This window comes from Mustela nivalis (assembly GCF_964662115.1).
Source record: "Mustela nivalis genome assembly, chromosome: 14".
In the NCBI taxonomy this organism is placed as follows: Eukaryota; Metazoa; Chordata; class Mammalia; order Carnivora; family Mustelidae; genus Mustela; species Mustela nivalis.
Genome location: NC_139033.1, coordinates 5188646 through 5211554, shown reverse-complemented (window position 1 = coordinate 5211554; position 22909 = coordinate 5188646). Strand labels below are relative to the sequence as shown.

The following is a 22909-nucleotide window of genomic DNA, read 5'->3' as shown; positions in this document are numbered from 1 at the left end:
TGAAGATTGAAACTCAGGTCACTTGAACCTGTCTTGAATCAGAATCAGAATCATGGTCTTGGGTGGTTCTTTTTCTTGGGGAACCCCTGAGAGCACCATGCTGACCACACAAGGGCTCAGTCTTACCAGGGAGCTAGGGTAAGGCAGAAGAAAGACCTAAAGCATCTGAGAGGAGGCACAAGGCAGGGGGGGAGAAGAACAGACACAAAATTATTTGGCTGGACCAGGAGGGATAATAAAGGAATTGAGACCAAGGCCCCAGTCATCCATTTGAATCTCGGCTCAGCCACTTCCTGGCTGTGTGTCTTTGGGCAAGTCACTTTACCTCTCTGAACCTCCCTTTCCTTGTATGTAAAAGGAAGGTAAACGTCAGGCCTGCCTAAGAAGCATGTGGAAAGATAAAGTGAGATAATGCATGTAAAGCACAGAGTGATGGTGGGGGAAAATGCAAATCTGATTATAGCAAATCAATAAATGCAAGTACTGATAGTATCAGGATTGATATGCTCCTTGTGTGGGAGACCCTGGGGAAGGGTCGCTGAAGCCAACCCTGGTCCTTAAGGAGCTCCCACTGACGGTGTCTTCTCCCGCCTCAGGTCCCCGTCATACAGTCCATCGCCTGTCAAGAAAAAGAAGAAGAAAGGCTCCAAAAAACATAAGCGACACAGGTATTATCCTTCTGCCTTGGCAAATGGGGATGCCCCGAGGTGGGTTGGGGGTTAGGGGAGATTGGGTGGCACCGGAAGTTCACTTGGTGATAAGCTTATCATTTCACTTAGGTAAGATACTCATCTGTGTGTTGGTATTTCCTTTTCCTTGTGTAACTTGGAACTCTGGTTGCAAGGACCCGCGGCCCCCTAAAGCTAACTCCAGCCGGAAGGGGGTTTGTTTGATGATAAGGAGAGAAGAATGTCTCAGGGACCAGCCAGGCCCCAGTGAGGATCTAGAACCAAGGAGTGGGGAGCTGGTAGCACCCGGGGAAAATACACAGTCCCTGTCCCCCGTGGGGAGACCTGGCTGCCCCTGGTGCCCCTCCCTCCATGTGGCCGGCCCAGCCACAAGACATTGAAGCTCTCTGTCTTGTTTGTCCCTCATGCTAAATTCCCAAGGTCCAGCTCTGTGTTTGGACCAAATTGTCCTTGAGGATGGGATTATGTAAACATGGCTTCTGGGATTATACACCCTCGTGGGTGGTTGTTAAGGAGTATCGTGAACTGGACACACATTCCAAAAGGTGCCCACCACGCGCACGCGCATGCGCATACACACACACATACACACACACACATGTATGGGGAAGAAAGGACTAGAAGGTTGTACGCCAGAGGCCTCATATCTGTGGTCCATGTGCCGACTCAACATTTTATAATTGGGAGATAGTGCAATGAAAAACAGGTTTTCTAGTTCTTCTGTAAAACCAGCGGCTGTCTTCACTGGACCGATTTTCCCACTGGAAGCCATCCGCGAGGCTGAGCGGTTACCGTGCATGTAGACAGCGTAGCTGCTGTGCTTTGCTAGGGCCCCACTAAGCCCCCCTCAGTGACGAAGTCTGCTGGGCCCCTGGGGGCAGGGAGTGTGAAGTTTCCCCTGTAAGCTGTTCGCTGTGCTTGGCCGCAGATGCCAGGGAAAGAGAGGTGCGTGTCTCCTCTTTGCTCAGCCCAGTCTTCCAGTCTCCCTCCATCGGTGCTGGGTTGCTTGTGCCCTTAGACAAATCACAGTGGAACCAAAGGTCAAGGTTCGCTGGGGTATTCCCCCTGCTTCTCACCCCTGGTTCAAAGTTGCCCCAGAGTGGCTTTTTCTAGGGCGGGGTGTGGTCATGTCTCAGCCCGTGCTGCTCGAATGGTCTCAACTCAGTTCGGTTTCACTTGCCATGTCCGCTGCCCGCCCAGACATTTCAGCTGATGCCGAGTCTGTGCTTGACCTAAGACGGGGGCAAGTCAGGGAGCAAAAGGTTGTTAATGTGGTGTTAGAAACCTTTCCCAGTGGGGGATTCCTCTGTGGAGGCAGTGGCCTGCCCTTGACTCAGACTGCCATTTGGTTACCTTCCTATGCTGACCGATCAATCCCAGTTTGGGGGGCTTTTCCGTATCCTGTTGCAGAACTCAAGTGGCTTCTCAGTCTAGGGTTGCTCCTCATGAAAAAGAGACTGTGCCAGAAGGTTAAAAATAGGCTTTTTCCGCCAGCCACAGCCAGCCCCGGAGGTGGAGGTGGAGAGGGAAGGAGACCCTTAAACAGGAGATTAGGAAGGGGAGAAACCGTTGCTGATCTTTTCCAAAGCGCCTGCTGGGCACCACCTTTCTTCCCGCCTGGCTTCTCCAAGGTCTTGAGACACTGGGTTAATGATAGTTGACTTGTTTGAAGATAGAGCTAGGGGTGGGGAGTGCTTAGAGATTTGTCTTTTTTTCCCCCCAATTAGCATGACTTCAGGGCTTAAAAAAAAAATCCCATTTTCACATCTATTTATTAAATAGCCAGTATGTGTCATGAATGAGGAATCCGGGCCTCAGGAGCAGAGCAGTGACCAAAATCCAGCCCTTGCCCTTGAGTGGCTCACGTTCTAGTCAGGGAGATGCATAATTATAACATGCAGAGGGGTGTGTTACAAGGCTAAGCTCAGACGCTCACCCACGCTTGCAGGAGGAGAGAGTGGGCGCCCGGCCAGGCTGAGGGAATCAGAAAATGCTACAAGGCGGTGAATGGAGCTCTGAAGAATCCACAGGAGTTACCTGGGCGAAGCTGTGTGACCTTGGGCAACTTAACTAACTTCTCTGAGCTCTGGTGTCTATGAAACGGTTGTTAGTAGAACCGCAAGGGTTTGGGTGAAGACTGAGTGGGGTTGTGTGTGAGAGGCGCATAGCACAAAGCCCGGCACACAGTGAACGTTCCACACGGGGGGCTGGTTGTCCCTGACGATGAGGAGGGTGGTGTTGTAGAATCCAGTGGTAGGGAGGGAGAGGTGAAGTTGAGCTTGGGGGTCGGGGAGGACGCAGAGGACTCCCGTAAGTTCCCCCCGCCCCCCACCCCGTCCACCCCCATCCGAGACAGGCTCACAGACAGTTTGAGGGGAGGATGGAAGCACTGGTCGTTTTGGCTGGAAATTCAAAATGCAAACCAGTGTCTCCCATATGGTCTACACAGTCTGAAATCTGAGAGAGGAGGATTCGCCAGGTGTCCCGACCGACCCCTGTGTCGCGTGATCACAGACGCACCGATACATTTGTCCCAGGGAAAAAAAAAACAAACCTCAGCTCACCTATGTTTATTGTCTTCTCTCCCTCCCTGTCTCCCTCCACCCCTTTTTTCCTTCTTCCTCCCTCCCCGCCCGCCCTCTCTCTCTCCCTTTTAATTCTTTAATCAGGTCATTCTCCAAGAAGAGAAGGCACAGGTAAGAATCTTTTTACCTCTGGCTGCTTGCTTCTCTTTCCTGCTTTCCTAAAAGGTTTTAGGCAGCTTCTGGGGTGTGCTCCTGGGCACGCCCCTTCCTTCTTCCTGGGCCTCAGTTTCTTTCAAGATGGGCTGGTTTCCCTGAGAGTTCCCAGCCAGGTTTTGACTTCCATCAGGTCAGATGGCTGCTCCTTGACCAGCCCCCTGGGCCGATGCCTCTTCCTGGAAAGTCTCACTACCCTGGTCAGAATCTGCTCGTTTTAGCACTCACTGAAATCCTGGATTGGGGCATGTCAGGAAACCTCAGCCCAACCCCCATCCTGCCGGAGCCTCCCCAGATCCTGGCCAAAGGACAGAAGCCAAGTCTGACTGTATTGGAAACACCAAGTGAGCACAAACAGCTGTCGCCGATGGGGTCCTCGCTATAAATCGGATCCTGCACTGGGCCCCGCGCTGTGTGCGTGCGTGGTTAATCTCTACTGATCTCCCTCATAACCCAGCACAGTGGCTATGTTTATTATTCCCATTTTACAGATGAGGAAACTGAGATTCAGGCAGGAGGTATGACAGGTGTGTCCACAAACACAGGCAGGTGGCAGAGCCAAAACTCAAGCCCAGATCCATCAGAGGATCGGAACTCCCTAGGGTGGCGTCTTAAGTAAGAGCCACATCTGGAGCAGCTGGCCGAGTGCAGAGCCCTTCTGTTTATCCAGTTAACAGGGAGAGGGCGATCACCAGTGTCACATCCTCTCAGCCCAGCAGCCTGAGCAATGGCGCCACTTCACGGTCCAGGAAACCAGGTCTTCCGAGGACAGGTCGCTTGCCTGTGTCCCACAGCGACTGAGCGGCAGAGCTGGGGCGGGAACCTGGATCTTTCAGTGAGGTTCTGGGCTCGCCCGCTGCCCAGGCTGAGTCTCAGACGTGGAGAGAAATCGCACAGCTAACGAACGTCAAGGTGCCGTTTCAGTCGGATGAGTTGGATGAGGTTTTCCCCTTCTCTGAGGCCCATTGTGTGTCCTTGGCGGACTCTCTGAAGCCAGTATAACCAAACGGCGTCCACCCCCTGGGGCCTCTAGCAGAAGATGCTGGGACCCCGACTCATCACTGTCCACCGGACCCATACCCCAGCCCTCTGACTTAAAAAACAAACACGGGTAGTTAAATATCTGTGCACGGAACATTTCTGCATCTGCCAAGCTTCGAGAAGCTTCCGAGCGTCTCTCCGCGTATTGCATTCTTCTCCCTTACAAATTGATTGAATATCAGTCAACAGCATGGGCTCTGGGGAAGCACGATCTGGGGCCACATCCCAGCTTCCCTGCGTGATTCTGGCCAAGTTTCTTAGCCTAGCTGAGGCTCAGTTCCCCCATCTGTATAACAAGTACGTATTAAATGTGCCTCTCCCCATAGCTTGCAGGGAGAATAAAACAAGATTGCCGACAAAAAGTAGTTAGCAGAGTGTTCACTTGTAAGAAGTCCTCGAAAAATGGCAAGTATTACTTTATTTACCACTGTTCTTACTAGGCTGCCAAAGCTGGCCGTGGCCCTCAGCACAGCCCATTCTCAGTCCGTGCGCGGGTCCGTGTCCATAGCTGTCCCTGCTGGGTGGAGAAGTCAGCGTCAGTGACTGTTCTGGTCTTGGAAATGATGAGCAAGTCTGTCCCCAAATTGCCCGGATCCGGTGGCCACTGTGTGTTAAGCATTTTCACTACTTGTTTCTTTTTATCTGTAACTGGCATTTTGCATCTTTCATTAATTGGCCTTTTCTCCTTTAGCTCCTCCAGCCCAAAAAGCAAAAGGAGGGATGAGAAGAGGCACAAAAAACAGTAAGTAGAGCCCCCTAGAACAGTCCCTCCAGTCTGGGGAGCGGGGGAACCTGGCCTCTTAACAGCTGGTGTGTTGGAGTTGCCGAAGAAACAGGGAGGGTGACAGGAACAGAGGCAGGGAGAGGCAGAACCGTGCGACACACTGCAGCTGGGGGTCTGGGTGCGTGTAAGTGCACAAGGCCGCGTATACGGGGTGTGTACATGCGTTTATGGGTGCATAGAAGCGAGTGCCATGCATCTGTGTGCCTGGCGGGCATCACGTAGATATCTTTCTGGAGAGTGTGTGTAGTATGCATCTTGTCTGTAGATCCCCGTACATTTTTCCACCCTGCAGACATCTGTGTGATCGTGGATACGGATGTGTGCCGTGGGTGTGGTATGCACTTGTGTTCACACGAGTGCGTTCTGTAGGCTCCTGCTTATGGGAGCACAGAGGCAGACAGTGCGCCCGGAGGTGCTGATTCTCTGCACAGTGCGTGTGTACTGCTTCCTGACCTGTGTGCCTTAATGCATAAGGGAGGGTGGGTGTGGCTTTTCCCGGTGCACACAGGTGTGCGGCGGCTGCGTGAGTAGTGGTGGGACATGATCATGTGCGGGCACAGGCGTGAGTGTGCATGGGAGTCTGAGCCTGGGCTGCTGGGGCGTACAGCACGGAGGGGGCAGTGCAGCTCCTACCCCTGGTCTCGGGGCCCCAGCTGGTACACGGTTTACGGCTGGTAGTAGAAATTCAAATCAGCTAACGCTGCCTGCAGAGTTCAGTTCCCAGAGAAATTAAAAGTAAATGCGGTTACAACCCACCTACTTTATACCCTGCAAATGTTAGTGCATGTGTTTTCCAATCAACTAATATTTTATCTCCCGCCAAGAAGCTTCTAAAGTAAGGATCAAAGGCAATACGATGAAAGGTGGTTGGCTGCTGGGGAGGGAAAGGAAGAGACAGGGATGCAGAGGGAGGGCGCCCCGCTTTGCTGCCTGAAGGGTCACTTCATCCAAGGTCAGTGCAAAGGAGGACATTTGAGCCACCCCCCAGGGGGTCTGGGGAATGCTCCAGAAGGAAGCAGTAGAGCTTTGAATGAGCTCAGGGAACAACTTCCTGATCATCAAACTTGTTCAGTTCAAGTGCTGAAGGCAATTATTGGTCATACATATTGAGTGTGCATTCACACTAAGCACAGACCGAGTGCGTGTTCTCAGAGATCTCCGCATTACTTGTGCAACGGGGCTGTGCTAGAGACAGAGCCAAGGGATAGACTCGGACTTGAAGAGCAGGGGTGGAGGGGGCGGGGCATCACCACTGAGGCAGGGCCTGCCTGCTTGAAGGCAGCAAGGTGGCCACCCTCCCCGGTGCCAAGAGCTGGATGAGTCCCAGAAATTGCTAGGTTACATAAGCCAGAGACAGGCATCAGGAGAGGGAAGAGCGAGAAAAACAAGGCGCCGTTAGGATAAAGGATGATTCTCCTCGCCGAGTCCCGTGGTCGCGCCTACTTCTTAACGAGCAGTCGCTGGAGAGATTTAGCCTCCTTGAATTCAACATCCCTTAGAAGGCCCTAAGACATGACAGGCCCTGGGATGGGCCCAAGGACAGAGGTTAGCCAAATATTTTCCTGGACTCAAGGAGCTCACAGTTCCCAGTGGCACACAGGAGACAGACATGGGACAGTCACGGCCCAGCGGGGGGCGCTGGGAGCCCAGGGCGCCAGGGCCGCTGCAGCGTTGAAGAGGGTGCTTGGTGGTCAGCAGGGGTGCCCTGTGGGAGGAAGGGTCTAGACAGAGAGTAAGAATGGAGGTAGCCGTTCTCAGCTGCAGGTGAGGCAAGTAGTTTAAACTCAGTGCCTCAGTTTCTTCATCTGGGAGATAAGAGAACCTGCTCCATAGGTTGTTGGGAGGAAAAGATGGGTCCGTTTAAGAAAAATATTGGACTGTGGCACCAGCAGGCAGTATGTGTCAGATGCAGGCTTCCGCCATCGTCGCCATCACAGGGACGTCGTGCGGTGGGACATAGAGGAGCCAGAGTGCAAGCAGTTCGGACTGGCTTGAGTCTGCCCAGCCAGGGCAGGAGAAGTCATGCAAGGAAGTTAGAGAGTTTCATGGGGGCTGACTCCTCGGGGTGCTTGGGGTTCAAGGTGAGAGTGCAGATTTGTAATGAGATTTGTAATGTTGGGATAGTCAGGCTGCCCTCCCGATAGAGCCCTCTCTAACTCCCACTGGCTTTCTGCCTTGGCCCAAATCACTGACATTCCTTGTTCATCCCCAGTGACCACTGCCTCTGCAGCTACTACGTCTGAGTCCTTATTATCATTCAGGGGGGGAGCAGAAGTACCCTGTGATAAAACCGTTAGTAGCCCTGGTAGTTGTTCATTGTGGTTAGCATTTTTGTTTGTCAGTGATGTTGCAACCCTGAAAGTAGGCTTTTGACTCCATGTGAGGAAGCCAGACTTAATTTTCCAGGTCTGAGGTTATAAATTGGCAGCCCAAAGGCCTCATTTACTCTGCAAATGTGTTTTCTTTTCCCCCAAACAAAGTGTCTTTTAAAAAAGATATGAGCTTCCATTTAAAATAGAAATATTTTATAGTAAAAAAAAGTCTGTATTTCTACATTCACTTGAAAAATTAGAAGAGCCAACCTCAGGCCAATATTCTGGAAGCACAGACACTTCTTTCTTGAGCTCTCACCTGAGTCACACATTATGGTAGCTGACCGACACAGACTCCTGCTTCCAGCAGGGAGAGAGGTGACTAGCGGAGGTGACACTCCTGTCCACATGTGCTCGCCATCAGGGCTGCCTCGGCGGGGCGGGAGGCTGAGTCACCCGGGCCGGCTCCTCCAGAGGAAGCCTTGCCACTCACTCGTGCTTGGTACGGCTGGTTGGAGCCCTTGAACGCCCAGGGGAAGAGCTGGGGTGATGTGGGGTTGGGGGCATGTAGGGGGAGATGCCCAACTCTGGAGGGACAGTGACTTGGATGCAAGAGGATGATGTGTGCCACAAGATCAAAATCCGTCTCTCCTTCTTTCCCCCCCCTCCCCTTCTCCTCCTTTGACTCACTCCCTGTCACCCCCTCCAAGATCACGAAGCCGGCCCCGAAAATCCCATCGTCACCGTCATCACCATTATCCCTCGCGGTCACAGAGCTCCGAGTCCCGCTCCTCAAGCTGTGAGAGCAGGTAAGCTCTTCTCCTCAGGGGAGTCTCCCCGCCCAGCCACTGCCCTGTCTGCGCCGCCCTGCAGAGGAAAGGGAACCAGCCACCTCCGTGTGTAGGAACAGCGGTAGTGGTGTGTGCGCCCACGTGTGCTTCCTAAGTGCCCTCGCTGCCATGTGGGGGGCTGAGCCCTCTCCCTGAATCCACCACACGATAGTAGTAGTAGTTCTCCCCCGTTGTACAGATGAGAACACTGCGGCACAGACAGGTTAAGGACCTTGTTAGTTACCTAGCTACGAAGGGATTGAGCTAGGATTGGACTGGGGAGTCTGGCTCTGGACTTGGCCCTCTTGTAAGGGTCCCTCTAAGCACAGAGAGGCTGAGCAACCTATGAAAGGCCACACAGCACAAATTACTGAGTTCTGAGGGCCTTCCAAGTCTGGCTTCTCCTAACCTGGACCCACACTAGGCTGACACATCGTCTGTGCCTGTCGGAGAAGGGGGAGGAGGGCGAGAAGAACAGAAAGAACAAAGTGTTTGAAACCAGCGCTGTCCAGCAGACACAGCAAGGCCAGCTTCCGGACGTCAGAGCCTGCTTTATCGTTCCTCATGTGTATCCACACACCTGGCTACACGTTCATGTCACCGAGGAGATTTCAAAATGCCCCTGTCCCGGTCCCACCGCATCCCAGTTAAACCAGTGTCTGGAGGAAGGAGGAGGAGGAGGAGAGGGGGCATATGTGGTGACGTCCTACTTGGTGCCACAGTTTCAAATACATTTTCTCACTTGATCATCCCAAGAACACCAGGAGCTAGACCAGAACTGCACTTTGCAGTCAGCTTGGAAAATTCTTAAAACACCTGGATCCCACCTCTAGGCATCCCGATTTTGTTCAGATGAGGCAGGGCCAGGGTGGTGAGATTTTTAAGTTTCTCCCTGTGATGCTGGTGTGGAGCCAAGCATGAGAAGCATTTGAGGAAGAGGAAAACGTCCCTGACTCGTGCTGCTGTCACTCGCAGGCCTCAGTGTCCCCACTGGAGACCAACAGCCGTAAAGAGCCTTGGCATCAGGCAAGGGGACTCTGTGACCTTGAGTGATCAAGACAAACCAAGACCCCTCAGTCGTGAGGTCAGAGCCCTGATGACACAGGAACTTTATGCAAAACACGAAAGTGACCCAGCATCTCTCTGTCCTGGCTCACATGAGGGACTGCTGTTCCCAAGGCCAGCTAGAGCTCTGGCCTTGGACTAAGCCCTGAGATTATGAAGATACCCAGTGAGAGTCTCACCGCCAGCATCTGATCCAGAACAAAGCCCCAGTTCCTTAAACGTTCCTTAAAGTGACCCGCCACCCGCCCATACTAGGCCCTCTCCAACACTCTCATAGGGAGATGTTCTCCACTTCCTGTGGGCGCGTTCTCCCTCCCTGCAAGGAGCCGTGAACATGCTGATTCAGCAGGCGTGCTCCTGCTGGCCTTTGTCTGGAGGGCATTGGCTCACTGAGCTCAGGCGCGTCACGGATGTGGTACAGCTGAGAAAACTGCATCATGGTGAGCAAAGGCATCCGAGCAAGGTCTCAGCAACTGGCAGAGCTCGGACAAAGCCCTGGACCTCTGACCCAGGCTGAATCCACTCTCAGCAGCTCAGCCCCACCGGCCTGGGTCAGAGGATGGTGCAGAGAGCTTGCTGCCCTCTGTCTTGCCCTCTGCCCGACCACTTAGGGAGATGGGCTGCAGAGCCCAGCCTCGGTCCCCTTCTTATGTCAGCTCTTCTGGGAGTGTTGCTGCTTGAGCTCCCCAGTGTTTGTTGGGCTGACACTCCAGGGGCCACCCAAGCAATCTGAGAGCTGATGACACCCCAAGGCCACATCAGTAAAAATGATCTGGAGGCCCAGAGCCCAGAGAGACATTCTAGAGCATGACCAAGAGGCATCAGTCCCCCCTGGGCAGAAAACCCTGCCCTGGTCCTTGTTCTGCCACTCACAAGCTGTGTGACTTCTGGTGGGTCCCCAAACAGCTCTGAGCCCAGGTCCTCAACTGCAGAATGGGAAATACCTGCCTTGTTTGCGTTGTGTCTTCAAGTTGGAGAGAGGACAGAGACCTGCCCTGAGAGAGGACTGCAAGTCAATAGGGTGTCATCTTTATTGCTCCTGCGGCCCAGAGCTAACAGGCCAGCAGAGTCTGAACTCCACCCGTTCTAAAGAGTCAGAGACTCCTCCGCTTTCTGATGCAGACAGGGCAGCCCAGGGTCTGACGAGCTTATAGAAGACCCCCTCATTACTTTTTTAAGCTACTCTTTTTTCAAAAGTTTTGGGTGACAGTCACCAGGATGCATCTATCTTACAGATGGCCAAGTCACATATGCAAAGACACACAGACAGGCACCGTGGTATTTATAGACAAACACAGATGGACACACCCAGTCACGTACAGACACACTGACAGACAGTCCCACACCCAGGACGTTAAAGCAAATCAGGCCGGGATGTTTTCTGTCTTCCCAGCTGCGTTCCCAGCACCCTAAACAGCCAGGTACATTTGTCGAATGAACAAGTGAGAGAAGGAGCGGATGAATGAATGAATGAATGAATGAATGAGCAGGTGGGCGGGTGGAGGCAGAGGAGGGATGGATGGAAGCATGTGTCGTTTGTACAAGCACACCCAGACACCTTCTACAGCCCTCTGATCCTGCGGGCCCCGCAGCCACCCCTCTGCCACACTCCCCTTCCGAAGACGGACTCATCTCTCTCTCCCGGTCCCCCAGGCACCGCGGCAGGTCCCCCGAGGAAGGGCGGAAGTCCCGCCGAAGGCACTCCCGCCGCTGCTCCAGGACCCTCGGCAAGGCCAGCCCCGAGGCCCGCTCCAGCCACGCGCCCAGCCAGCCCCTCCAGATGCTCGGCCTCCTGTCGGCCAGGGGTGTAGTAAGTATTCCACACGGCCTTCTCGGCCAGTCTTGGCCGTGACACTTGCGGGGGGGAGGTGGAGGCACAAGTTCAGGGCAGTGTACGGCACATTTTAACTCAGTTTTGGGCAAACACCCCACTGGCTTTCGGGCCTCCTTATTGATCAACCAGGTGGTCATTCCCCAGCCTCTGGCAGCACTCGGTTGGGGGGAGGAAGCAAAACGAAAGTGCCCAGGCTTTCTAGGGAGCGCTGAAAATACACGCTGGTCTCCAGAGTGACCCTGGCAGGAGTGCATGTGTGAGACCCCGCAGGAGGAAGGAAGAGAGGGGGCTTTGATGTGGCGGAGGCATTCCAGCTTTCCCGTGAAGTCTGCAGCCCAGATGCCCACCAGCCTGCAGCACTGATTCGCTGCTGGGATCTGATTTCACCCAGATAAACACGGCCTGGAATGTGTATGAGCATTTGCCTTCAAGGAGCTCATAGCGCTTGAGCTGTGTCCTCTCCTGTGTCCGCACGAGGTCTCAGGGCATCGAGGGCGTGGCTGCTCTCCCTGGTCCCTTCCAACAGATGGGACAGAAAAAACCAAGACTCAGAGAGGTTACGAATCCGATTGAGCAGCCCCGCATTGAATGGCATCACGTGACGCTCCCTCAGGTCCACAGGGAGGAGCCAGAATGTAATTTCAGGGGACCTTACCTGAGCGAGGGATTCAGCGTTGGAGCTGAACTCGGGCCCTAGCTTTGCTACTCCCTGGTCGCGTGGCTTCAGGGAAGTCCCTTCCCTCCTTCGAAATTCAGTGTTCTCATTGGCAAATTTGCAATAACACCACTTTCAAGTACGCGAAGGCCTTTTGTTGATGCTCAAGGGACAGATACACAAACGGGAGGAGACACAATGCTGACGGGGCCTACAGTTGCAGCTGGCAGGGACCCGTCTTCTCTAGCTATGAGTGAATCTGAGAATTTCAGGTGAGGTGGAAGTGAGGAGAAGCTCAGGGTGCTTGCAGGAAGATCATGGAAGGGAAGGCGATGAAATACACTAGTTGGGCCTGGTTGACACAAGTTGTCACCTGCAGTGCATTCTGGGTAACTCTTCTTTACCATTTGAGGCACCCTGTGCCACCAAGGTCTCATTTTGCCCCAATCCTCTGCCTAGCTGGAACCATCCACAGCGTCTTCAGGCCTCCCTTTGTAGAGGTGTCTTGTGGTTACTAAGTATTTTAAAGATGGAAAATGCCCACTTGCCTTTCCCTCTCCACTGATGTCCTATAAAAGGTCTTTCCAGCACAGCAGAGAGTCTGGAGGCCCAGGGAGTCTTGGCTTGGTTGGACAATTCCTTCTACCTCTCCCGGCCTCAACTTCCTCACCTGGAAAATGGGTGTGATGATCTCATTTATCTCCCAGGGAAATTGTTGCAGAGTTAGAAACCGATGCAAAAATGCCTGTCAGAGGTAGAAGAAGTGAGTCAAAATCACCCAGTCTTTCTGGTCTTGGTGTTTGTGGCGGCCCATTTGGTGGCCCCCACTGACCCTCATTAAAAAGTGCCATTGGGAGCAGCTGGCTTGTTTGATCACCTGCCCGGGATGGTTTCCTAACAGCCTGGTTCTATCAAGATGTTGTAAAAGACTGGATGTTCTTTAAAAAAAAAAAAAAAAAAAGAAAGAAAGAAAAAAAAGTGGGGTCCTCCCACACCAGCTGGTGAGGAAAAAGATTGGCTGTTGGTTCTTGAAGCCTCAGTGTCTCCCATGGACCCAGTCCCTTTCAGAAGAGCTGGAAGCTCACCCACACCTAGAAGGGGCAGACATTAAGAGCTCACCGAAAACCCGAGACTCAGAGAAGAGAAATGACTTCCATGGGCTCCGGCAAGTCCAAGTCGTTCAAAACATGGGGCTATGATGGTGCCATCAGATCCTGGCTCTGAGCTGTGGAAAGTTACTTAAACCTTTTTGAGTCCCTGTGTCCTCATCTGTTTAAAAAAAAAAAAAAAAAAAGATGCAGAGAATAAGTGTCTTCTTCAAAAACCCTGCTGTGTGGACAAAAGCAAAGTCCTATTGTAAACGGCTAAGCCGAGTGCTTGGCACAGGGGAAGAATTCAGCAAATATTTGTGGGTGTTCCGACTACAGCATCCTGGGCGCTGGCTCTACATTTACCAACCGTGGGACCATGAGCAAGTTCCATAAACTTTCTGTGCCTCAGTTTTCTCTGAACCTGCAAAACCAGGGGAACAATGAGACCTGCCTTGTAGGCGGTGTAGTATGGGCATTCAGTGACTTCGTGTAAGTAAAGGTTTCTGATTGCAACAGACAAGTGGAGAAATGCTACTTGCTGGTCACTGCTAAGAATAGCAGTGGCAGCAGTAAGAGTGACCATGGAAATAGCATTGGGGCAGCGACAGTGTTTAGCACACTAGTACTTGTGGTAGTAGTCCTAGTAATACTCGTATGGCTCCAGGCCCAGCCTGGTCTGTGCATGACTTGGGGCCAGAGCAAGGGCCCCTCAGTTCCTGTGCTTTCAGATTCCTTCATCCATAAAGCAGCTGGCTTGCCCCATCCCACTCATGGTTTTCTGACTTCTGGGGGCATCAGCCCCGAGTCTAGCCCTCCATGTGCCCTCCACACTAGACCCTTATTCCTCTTCTCCCCTGCAAAAGGCAGAGATGGACAAAGGTATCAGGTCGGACCCCAAGTTTTCTGAGAGTTCTGGCCCAGGATCTTCCCTTATGCCAACCACCGGGCTCAACAGCAGAGTCAATGCCCCCCAAAGAATCCATCCCATCACTCATTCAGATCTACCAGTTATCTCCCAAAACATCTATCTGAGGGTCAGATCTGAGGATCTGGTGAAGAGAGGACAATCTGTGCCTATAAAAGGCAACGCACAACAATTGAGCAGGGACGCTGAGATGGGGTAGGAAGTGGCAGGCAGGGAAGGGATCCTAGGGTTAGTGTTAGGTCAGGGCAGAGAAGGCGACAACTCAGAAACTAGTGCTGCGCAAGAATCAGCCAAAGGAAGCAGGAAACAAAGATTCAAGTTGGGGCTGGAAGCAGAATCCCAGGGCAAGAGTTGGGGTTCTGGGGATAAGCAGGAGCCTGAGCACAGGGGTCTTCTATGCCCTGGCTCCCACCACACTCCACTGCAGGTACTTCCAATGTACCGCTCTTTAAAAAATCAAGGACAGGCACATCACATCAAGGGGGCATATTTGCATAAATGAATATGCAAACTCAGGGTTGTGTCTTATTGAAATCCTAGTTGGTGAGCTAAAGATAACCTGAAGCCCTCTTGCTCAGTCAGATCCCAAATCCAAATGGAGGGTCCCAAGGAGATGATTTAGGGACCCTTCACAGCCTCATTCATGTTCTTTATCTCCACTCAGCCATCTCTGTTCAGGGCATCAGGGGGACAGAGATGAATAAAACGCTCCTCCCGAATTCTGGAGCTCAGTCTGGTAGTCAACAGACAGCTGCACTACAGTGAGAGAAGTGTAATTAGGACTGAGATGGAGTCCGCAAGTACCAGCTCTTCCTCGGTTGTCAAATATTCAAAACCTTGTGTACTAGTTGGTTAATAGACCCTGTCACCACCCTAACCCCAAGTGCCCAGAGCCACCCCCTCCCTCCCCTGGTACCTCGGGACCTCCTCACAGTTTGGCAACTAGAGTGGTACAGGACTGCCATCAGTACCAAGGGCAGCTACCTTCAGATGAGGCAGTGTCCCCACCCCATCAGCTGCCGGATATCCAGACTACGAACCCTGGTGGCGATGGAAGTAAATACAATGCAGAGCAGGACCATGGAGGAAGGACAAGACAGTGTTGTCTTGGTGCCTGAGAGGGCTCTACAAATAAGGGAACACTCGAGCTAGGCTTTGAAGGATGGGTTCACCGGATTGGGATGACTCATGCATACAGAGAAGGGAGATACCTCTGTGTACCAGGCACTTTTGTTAGAATGAAGGCGATGCAACTTTAGAAACCATCCCATGCTTTACACAGTTGTTGCTGCTGATGCCATTTTATGCACAAAGCCATTCTCTGAGATAGATGCAATTATTACCACCATTTTTCAGACAGGGAAACGGGCTCACAGAGCTGAAGTGTCTTTGGTAGGTGGCTCAGTTGGGAGGAAGGGGAACTGATAGGAATTGTGGCTCGCGTCTCAGAAGCTTACTCTGATGACCACAGGGCCAACTAGATGATAGAGACGTTGGTGGCACCAAGGTTTGGCCAAGACCGTTCCCTATTGGCACGGGGCACTCTGGTCAAGTCTGCTCTCCCTAGAGAGGGAATCTGGAAGAGGGCCAATGACGATGGAAGCTAGACCAAGTCGAGAAGCACAGGCGCCTTTTCTCCTCCTTCTACCTCCAGCTTGGGCCAAAAAGTTGCCATGTATTCTTCGCCAACAAGAACAGGACAAGAACAGGAAGAAGGGGAGGAAGAAGAAGAGAAAGAAGAGGAAGGAGGAGGAGGAAGAAGAGGAAGAGGAAGGAGAGAGAAAAGAGGAAGAGGAAGGAGAGGAACAAGAACAAGAAGGAGAGCATAAAACCTAAGGTCCAAAAAGATGTCCTGTGAAATCTGTCAACAAGAGGAGGCAGTAGAGTGCAGTGGTGAAGTCATGGGCTTTGGGACCGATCTGTAGACTCTGAGGTTCTTGATGTTTTCTCCCTGGTCAACCCTGGTTAACAACAACCACCAGTGCCAACTGAGCGCCTACTATGTGCCAGATAGGCTGAATTTTTCCTATGCACCCCCTCATCTGTTTCTTATAATAGCCCTTCAAGGGAGCTTCCACTAATATGCTCCTTTTAGTGGGCGCCTAGAACATGGCGGCCATGTCCTATGGCCTGGAACAATTCCATGACGAGCACCTAAGTGAAATGGAGAAGTTAGGATCCAAACCCAGAAAGTCTGCCTCCAGAGTCCATGTGCTTAATGACATGACTCCCCTTGTGTCCTCATCCGTACTTTGGGCTAATAATCACACCTGCTTGTGAGGATGGACTGAGTTGAGGGATCCATTCATTTAAGGAATATGCATTCAGCATCTGCTGTGTGCCAGGCACTGTTCCAGGCACCGGGGTGAACAAGTATTTGCAGTGAACAAGACGGACAAGGATCCTACCCTCATGCAGCTTCAGTTCTTTGTGAGAAACTTAGCCCAGTGCTTAGGACATAACTAACACTCAATATGCAGTCATTGCTGGCATTATTTGTCACCACAGTGGTTTTATTAAGCTTGTTCCTTATAAACCCAGATGTGATGTTTTTGAAATATCTCTGGATTCAAAAGCTTAATCGTGTCCACAATCTGAGGTGAATTCCAGAGCAAGCCTAGGAGAAAGGCAGGACGGAGGTATGCATCCCATTTTGCAGAGAGGGGAAAGCATATGGTGGCCCTGGCCTTCAGACCCCTGACCCAGGCTCTCACACATTCTGCAAAAGCCTTTTAGCCCTCGCTCACCCAAGAGACTCAAACACACCACACCATTCACTGCAGTTTTGAAAAGAGAGACCAGAATGCGGAGGAAAGGCAGTCTGAGATGGGGACTTAGTGGGACCTGTTGTGGTTGTTGGGTTTTTTTCATGGAAAGTGGCATAGCATGGTCAACTTTTACTTTTACCACATCTGTTCAGAGTAAAAGGAAACCGCCATGTTCTATCACAAAAGTGACATCTTACCACCGGAAGAAGTAGTACTGACATGGCCTCCAAAGAAAGGATGAGCCCTTATATCAAATGCATTTGGCCGGATGAAAAACTCATTACACTGAACTTAATTTTTCTCCATTTCAATTTGGGCTGGTGTAAAATTTGTCTGACTGGATCCATATGGAGATTTTTAGGAACCAGTGGGCTGAGGGCCCCCGAAGCTTCCATTTTCCCTCAGTTTCCTGCCTATGATTAGGAGGGGAAGAGACAGAGGAGGCCGGGCCACTTCTTTGGGCCCAAGGTCAATTGCAGTGCACTGCCCCATGGGATCGCCCCAGCCCTGAAGGACTGTGTCATCTGGCTGTGTCCCCACATCCCACCTCCTCTCACCCAGACTCCCAGAGGTCAACAAACCCATTCTTTTTTTTCTGTCTTCCTAATGAGTGAACAAAGGAAGATGAACAACATCAAGGAAAATAAACCTAATGTCTTTGTGGAACAAAAGGATTTTTTTTTTCTTTTTTAAGGAATAGCCAGAACCCTCTAGCTAAAAGCTCTGCCGCGCAACTCTATATTCACATGAGAATTTCCAGTCCCCCATATGGCAGGGAGGGGACGAGAAATTTATAGCCATTTCTCTCCATGGGGCCATTTGAAGCTCAGTAAATGACTTGTTCAGTTTAATTGGAATTCTCTTCTTGATTGTATTTTTGTAACCTATTAGGCCGTGCTGCCTCTTGATCTCAGAATTCAGCTGAAATTAAATTTTGAAGTGTAAGTGAGAGGTTGCCTTTTTTCCCGTTCTTGATTAAATAATGATTTGAAACAAAAACAATAAATAACAGTGCCAGCTTCCCTGGAGGGCTGAGAGAGACTCCCAGTGAAATGCCAGGAGCTGGAGTTTGTGGTGGGGGGATTTAATTACTTATTAGAACCCACGTGTTAACATTGAGTATATTAAGAAACAAAGATGAGTCAACTTATGATTTCAAGAGAAAAAAAAAAATCGGAGCTTCACATTGGAGGGGGCCTTGGGACTAAAGGGGAAATGCTTGTTTGCTTTCTTCCAATGGCCATGAGTTTGTGAAATAGTTTGTCCTTGGGGGAAAATAAATCTGAGATTGGCAATCCTGATCCAGAAGGGAAGACCTTGTCATGGCCTCTGGGTCTGGATGCGGTTTAATGGCTCTGGTCTCCTGGTTCCTTCCATTGGCCAAAGTCCAAGAGGCATGAAAAGGATCAAGCTGGGGAAGAGGGAGCATCCATTTTCATAGTTCTGGAAGGGAGAGATGGGGCATCCAGGACGCACTGTGTTTGTGGTTCCTTTGCAGCAGTCAGGGTCGTGGCAAACATTTAGAACACAGGGTCACAAACTCAGAGGTCTCGGGGGCCTGGCAGTTAATAGATAAGCACCTGGGATCGCGGGGGGCTGGTCACCAGAAAAGCCTAAAACAGGCAGCTGCAGTTCTCTTGAGCCGATGATGAGCAGCAAGGATGTGGACCCAGCATTGTCAGACCTTCAGCACAGACTAGAAATAGAGCTGTTATGTGAAACTGCCCCATTGTTTGGGGCATTGCAATGTTGGCAGTTAATTCAGATTTACTGTCAGGTGGGCTATGTACCTGGGTACATATATACTAAGTGGGCTAAAGAAAAGGTAGCTGAGACAAAATATAACTTGACCTGTCAGTTTTCCATTGGTAATCTGGGGGCGCTGAAGCAGATGCTGTTCAATTATATCCCTTCATCTTCTCTGCTTCAGGACACATGGCCAACCTCCAGCTTCTGGAAGGTGCTCTCTGGCCAGCAAAGACTGCTTTGGTTGGCCACGTGGCAGTATGAGCACCCTAGAGAACTGACACCCACTGGGTGCAGCCTCCAACCTACAAGTGGTAGGGCATTGGCGTATAAATACCCCAGCTCCCTCCTTGGTAGGGTCAGTTCCTCACTGGCTCCCAGAGTGTCCTCCGACTGCCCTCCGTGGTAGCTGGTTTGATAACGCGTCTTTCATTGGCTTTTCTTCTCCCTCATCTCATTTCCCCTCTCCCCTATAGAAGTTCCTTGTCCTCTCAAATCAACTACTAGCATTCAAATTCCTGTCTTGATTTTGGAGATAATCCATATTAAGACAGATGTTTTTTGTTTTTTCCGCTCAGTAATTAAGCAGATATTACAGGGGCTGAGTTTTTATGCCAAGCTCCACAGGTAGGCCTTTGTAAAGACAGGGGAAGAAGAAGACTGATACGGAGGAAGGGGCCACAGTATACCAAAGAAGACTTTCCTGGTATGAGGGTTCCAGGTCTTAAACAGGGGCACGGGTACCATGATTACTGGACATTGGTACTGGACAACAGTGGGTCTAGAATGACTCCTCCTATCAAGTATCTTGAGCACTGTTTTCAGCCTAGCTAGGAGGACAGGGGCAAAGGTCAGTTAATGGTTAGAAGAGAAATTCCCAGCAGATGAAGAACTCTTGAAAGATGAATTTTGAGAGGGCTGTTCATCTAAATGAGGAGCAGGTAGGAGCCACATTGTCATGTCACTGAGTGGACAACTGTTGGTATCTTAGTGAGTGAGTGAGTACTTGTCTAGAAAGGACAAAAACACAGAGGCCTCTGTTGTCTGGCTATCATGAAGGTCTCCTTTGCATTATCATGGCTAACACACACACACACACATTCGACCTCTGGCTCCCCTCAATACCTTTCCTCCTCTTTGCTCTGGAGAAGACAGAGTCTGAAACGAAAAGGCCATCAACCATCCAGATTTGTCAGGCCAGAGGGAGCATCTTTTTCTCACTCCTCACCTAGAAGGAGCACCTTTTTATAATCTGAACGAAGTACAGGCTGACGGCCCTGTTGTGTGCAAATGGCCAGCCCCAGCCTATATCTTAAGCTGACCTCCCAGGGTAGCAGAGGGTAGAAGGGAAGTAAGGAGACCAAGCATCGCCCGTCTCATCTGGAAGTCTTCGCAGATCTGGAGCTTCTCAGCTCAGCCTGGAACTTCAGCTGTCGAGAATGTACAGACACAGCCTCTGGGTGCTTTCTCTGAGGATGCTGGGTCTGAGGCGGGCCGGGAAGGAGAGGGAGAACAGACTGTATTCCTTCTCTCTGCCACAGGCCTGGAACTCAGTTCTAAAGGTTATCTCTTGATCACACAGACAGCTCTGAGCTGGTCTCAAGACAGCAGCCTTCAGCCAAGAATCCACCTAGTTTTTAAGAACTATTTTGAATATGATGGGGGCCAGTCCCTCCTTTAAAACCTATCAAATTCCCAAAGTTGGCAGCTACCCAGCTGGGCCTCACCAGGATGTGGCCACTCAGCCATCTTCGCCACTGAATCAAGCTAGGATGGGCCCAGGCTTCCCAGCTCAGTCTGTGTTCATGTAGCCAGATTTAGTGAGCACTTACTCTGTGCCAGGCACTGCTGGTTACTTGGGTACAGTACTGAACTGGGCATGTGTGGCCTCTGCCTTCTACAAATTCCCACTCAGATGGAGAGACAGGCAGTAAAACAAGCAATCAGCCCACTGAATAACAGTACTGTGGCACATAGAAGCCACTCTTGCTTTTTTTTTTTAACTTTAATTACTTTTTTTTTTTTAAGATTGTATTTATTTGACAGAGAGACACAGTGAGAGAGGGAACACAAGCAGGGGGAGTGGGAAAGGGAGAAGCAGGCTTCCTGCTGAGCAGAGAGCCCAATGTGGGGCTCAATCCCAGGATCCTGAGATCATGACCTGAGCCAAAGGCAGAGGCTTAACCCACTGAGCCACCCAAGCACCCCAGAAGCCATTCATTTTTGAAAGAGTAAATGAATGAAAAATCGAATGAATGAATGAGTGAGTGGTAGAGTGTTGTGCCATCCTGACCTGGGGAATTAGAGAAGGCTTTCTAGAGGAGGTGATATGTAACCTGGACGATGTATAAATTTAGCCATATGAAATAGAGTAATGGGGAAGAATGTTCTAGGCAGAGGAATTTGCCATTGCATGTGCAAATGGTCTGGGGTTGGGAGAGTGAGATGTGGCAGCAGAACCAAGAAAATTCTAGGTTGTGGGGCCACAGTGGGGCACGTGGAAGAGAGGAGACCTGTCAGATACCCTGGCTTGGACTGTAAAGGATATTGTTAACCATATCGAGGAATTTATATTCATCCAAAGAAATGGGAGTTCTAAATAAGCAGGAGATGTTGGTATTTTCAGGCATGCGGTTCAACCCAATGAGAACATTTCAGAGGACCTTTATCTCTGTTTTCTGGAAAGGATGGAAAAGCTTGGTACAACTCTTGGTGCTAATTATACAAGTTACGTGTGGATAATGGTCACAGTCAAGGCGAGGCGTGCTGAAAGTGTGTCTGTGAGCTCAGGCTGTAGGGATAGAGGGCAAACAGGGCAGAGTTCCCTCTGTATCTACTAGCCTGGAAGGGCCTCACACTCATGAAATCCTTGCCCATGGGGACCCATGACGCACCGGGGCAAATGCTTTGAAATCCGTAGTCAGGGCTGGGAACAAGTCAGGGCTGGAAGGCCAGCCTGGATGCCCCCAGGTAGCAAGTCGGTTATGGATGGATAACAGAAGCCATTACACCCACAGGCCCCTTCGTTAGACTCCTCTTCCAGCCTGGCTCCCTCCAAAAAGGGCTTGCCTGATTCATTTGTGAGATACCAAACCTTCACCATCCCCGAAGCAAAGATTGTCTGTGTTCGTCCCCGGGCGAAGGCCCAGTCCGAGAGCCCATCAGACCCTGTGATGCTTTCTTGTTCCTGACGGAGGTGGTAGAAATACACATGTTGCCACCGGACTCCCAGAGCGGGGGAAGATACCACATCCATACTGCACATGGGAAGACAAAAAGGAAGAGCTGAATGGAAACAGGGCCTTTGCATTGTTTTTAAAGAAGTCTCACTCAAAAAGACTCCACCTGAGGAATCTTCTTTTGAGGTCCCTTGTCCCAAAGCAAAGCTTGCCAGGTCACCAGGCAGAGGAAGTGGCAGCCGTGCTGAGTAGAACTTGGTAAAGCTGGACCATCACCTTGTCCGTGTGCAGAGCCTCCTGGGAGAACCCACAAAGGACATTCCACCTCCCCGGTCTGGAAGCTGACATCCTGAGCTACCAGAGTTTGCTGTTTTCCTCATAGCTCTGGTGTCTCTGTGTCTCACCCTCATGACCAATTGCTATGAAGGCAGAAATGGTTCCCTAGGAAGGCCCCAGAGTCCCACTCCTTTATGCCCAAGGTACAAGGGATAAGGGGGGGGGGGTAGGGAAGCAGGCTTTTGATGGTGAGATCTCACTAACATGCATGGGGCCCAGGGCAAGAGTAGAGAAGGTCCCCACACACTATACGTCTCAATGTTTATAAATCAAGCCAGCAAACCTAAACATGGTATGTTCTCCTGTCTTGGCAAAGATAGCTTGAAAATGATCTGGAAATTCAGGTTTGATTTTAGAATCTCACATCCCTCGGAGCAGCCAGCCACATCATGGCAGTGTGGTGGTGGTTGGGTTGCAGGGGGCGGGGGACCCTTCAAGGCCATGGCCCATCTCTTTCTCCTCTTACCACTTGCACCAACCAACACCATGGGCCTCCCACACGTGCACATGGATGCCTCAGCCTGAACACCGAAGCTGGGTCCTCATGGGCACCCTTGGACCTGAGAGCGTGCGCACCTGAAGCCTGGTGTATCCCCAGGAGCATAGGTCCACGGATGAGCCTGCAGAGACCCTGGAAGGGGGCTCGGAGGCCATTTAAACAGAGAACTCTGGGACCTCAGAGACCCATAAGGTGGTCTCAGGGAAAGTGGTTTCCAGGCAGCGTCCTCCGGGCCCCACAGATTTCTTGCCGCATGAGGATGGTTATCTCCGGAGGAGGCCCAGGGCAGGAGTCCCTCTTGCCCGTGGCTAAATAAGCACGGTACTGTTGGCAGGGACCACGGTGACATCACAGCCGTGACACTGCTCTGAACGTTTAAAGAGAACCATCCACCATGCTTGTGAATACACCACCGCC

The 22909-nt window shown here is 51.3% G+C and overlaps 1 protein-coding gene across 1 annotated transcript in view; it reads left to right on the top strand.

Moving 5' to 3' along the window:
• Positions 1–22909, top strand: part of SRRM4 (serine/arginine repetitive matrix 4) — a 150131-nt gene that overhangs the window by 111955 nt on the left and 15267 nt on the right. Inside the window, exons 4-8 of the mRNA XM_082699776.1 lie at positions 597–668; positions 3359–3385; positions 5160–5210; positions 8275–8373; positions 11113–11269. Of these exons, the coding sequence (XP_082555902.1) occupies positions 597–668; positions 3359–3385; positions 5160–5210; positions 8275–8373; positions 11113–11269 (406 nt within the window). The remainder of the gene's footprint in view (positions 1–596; positions 669–3358; positions 3386–5159; positions 5211–8274; positions 8374–11112; positions 11270–22909) is intronic.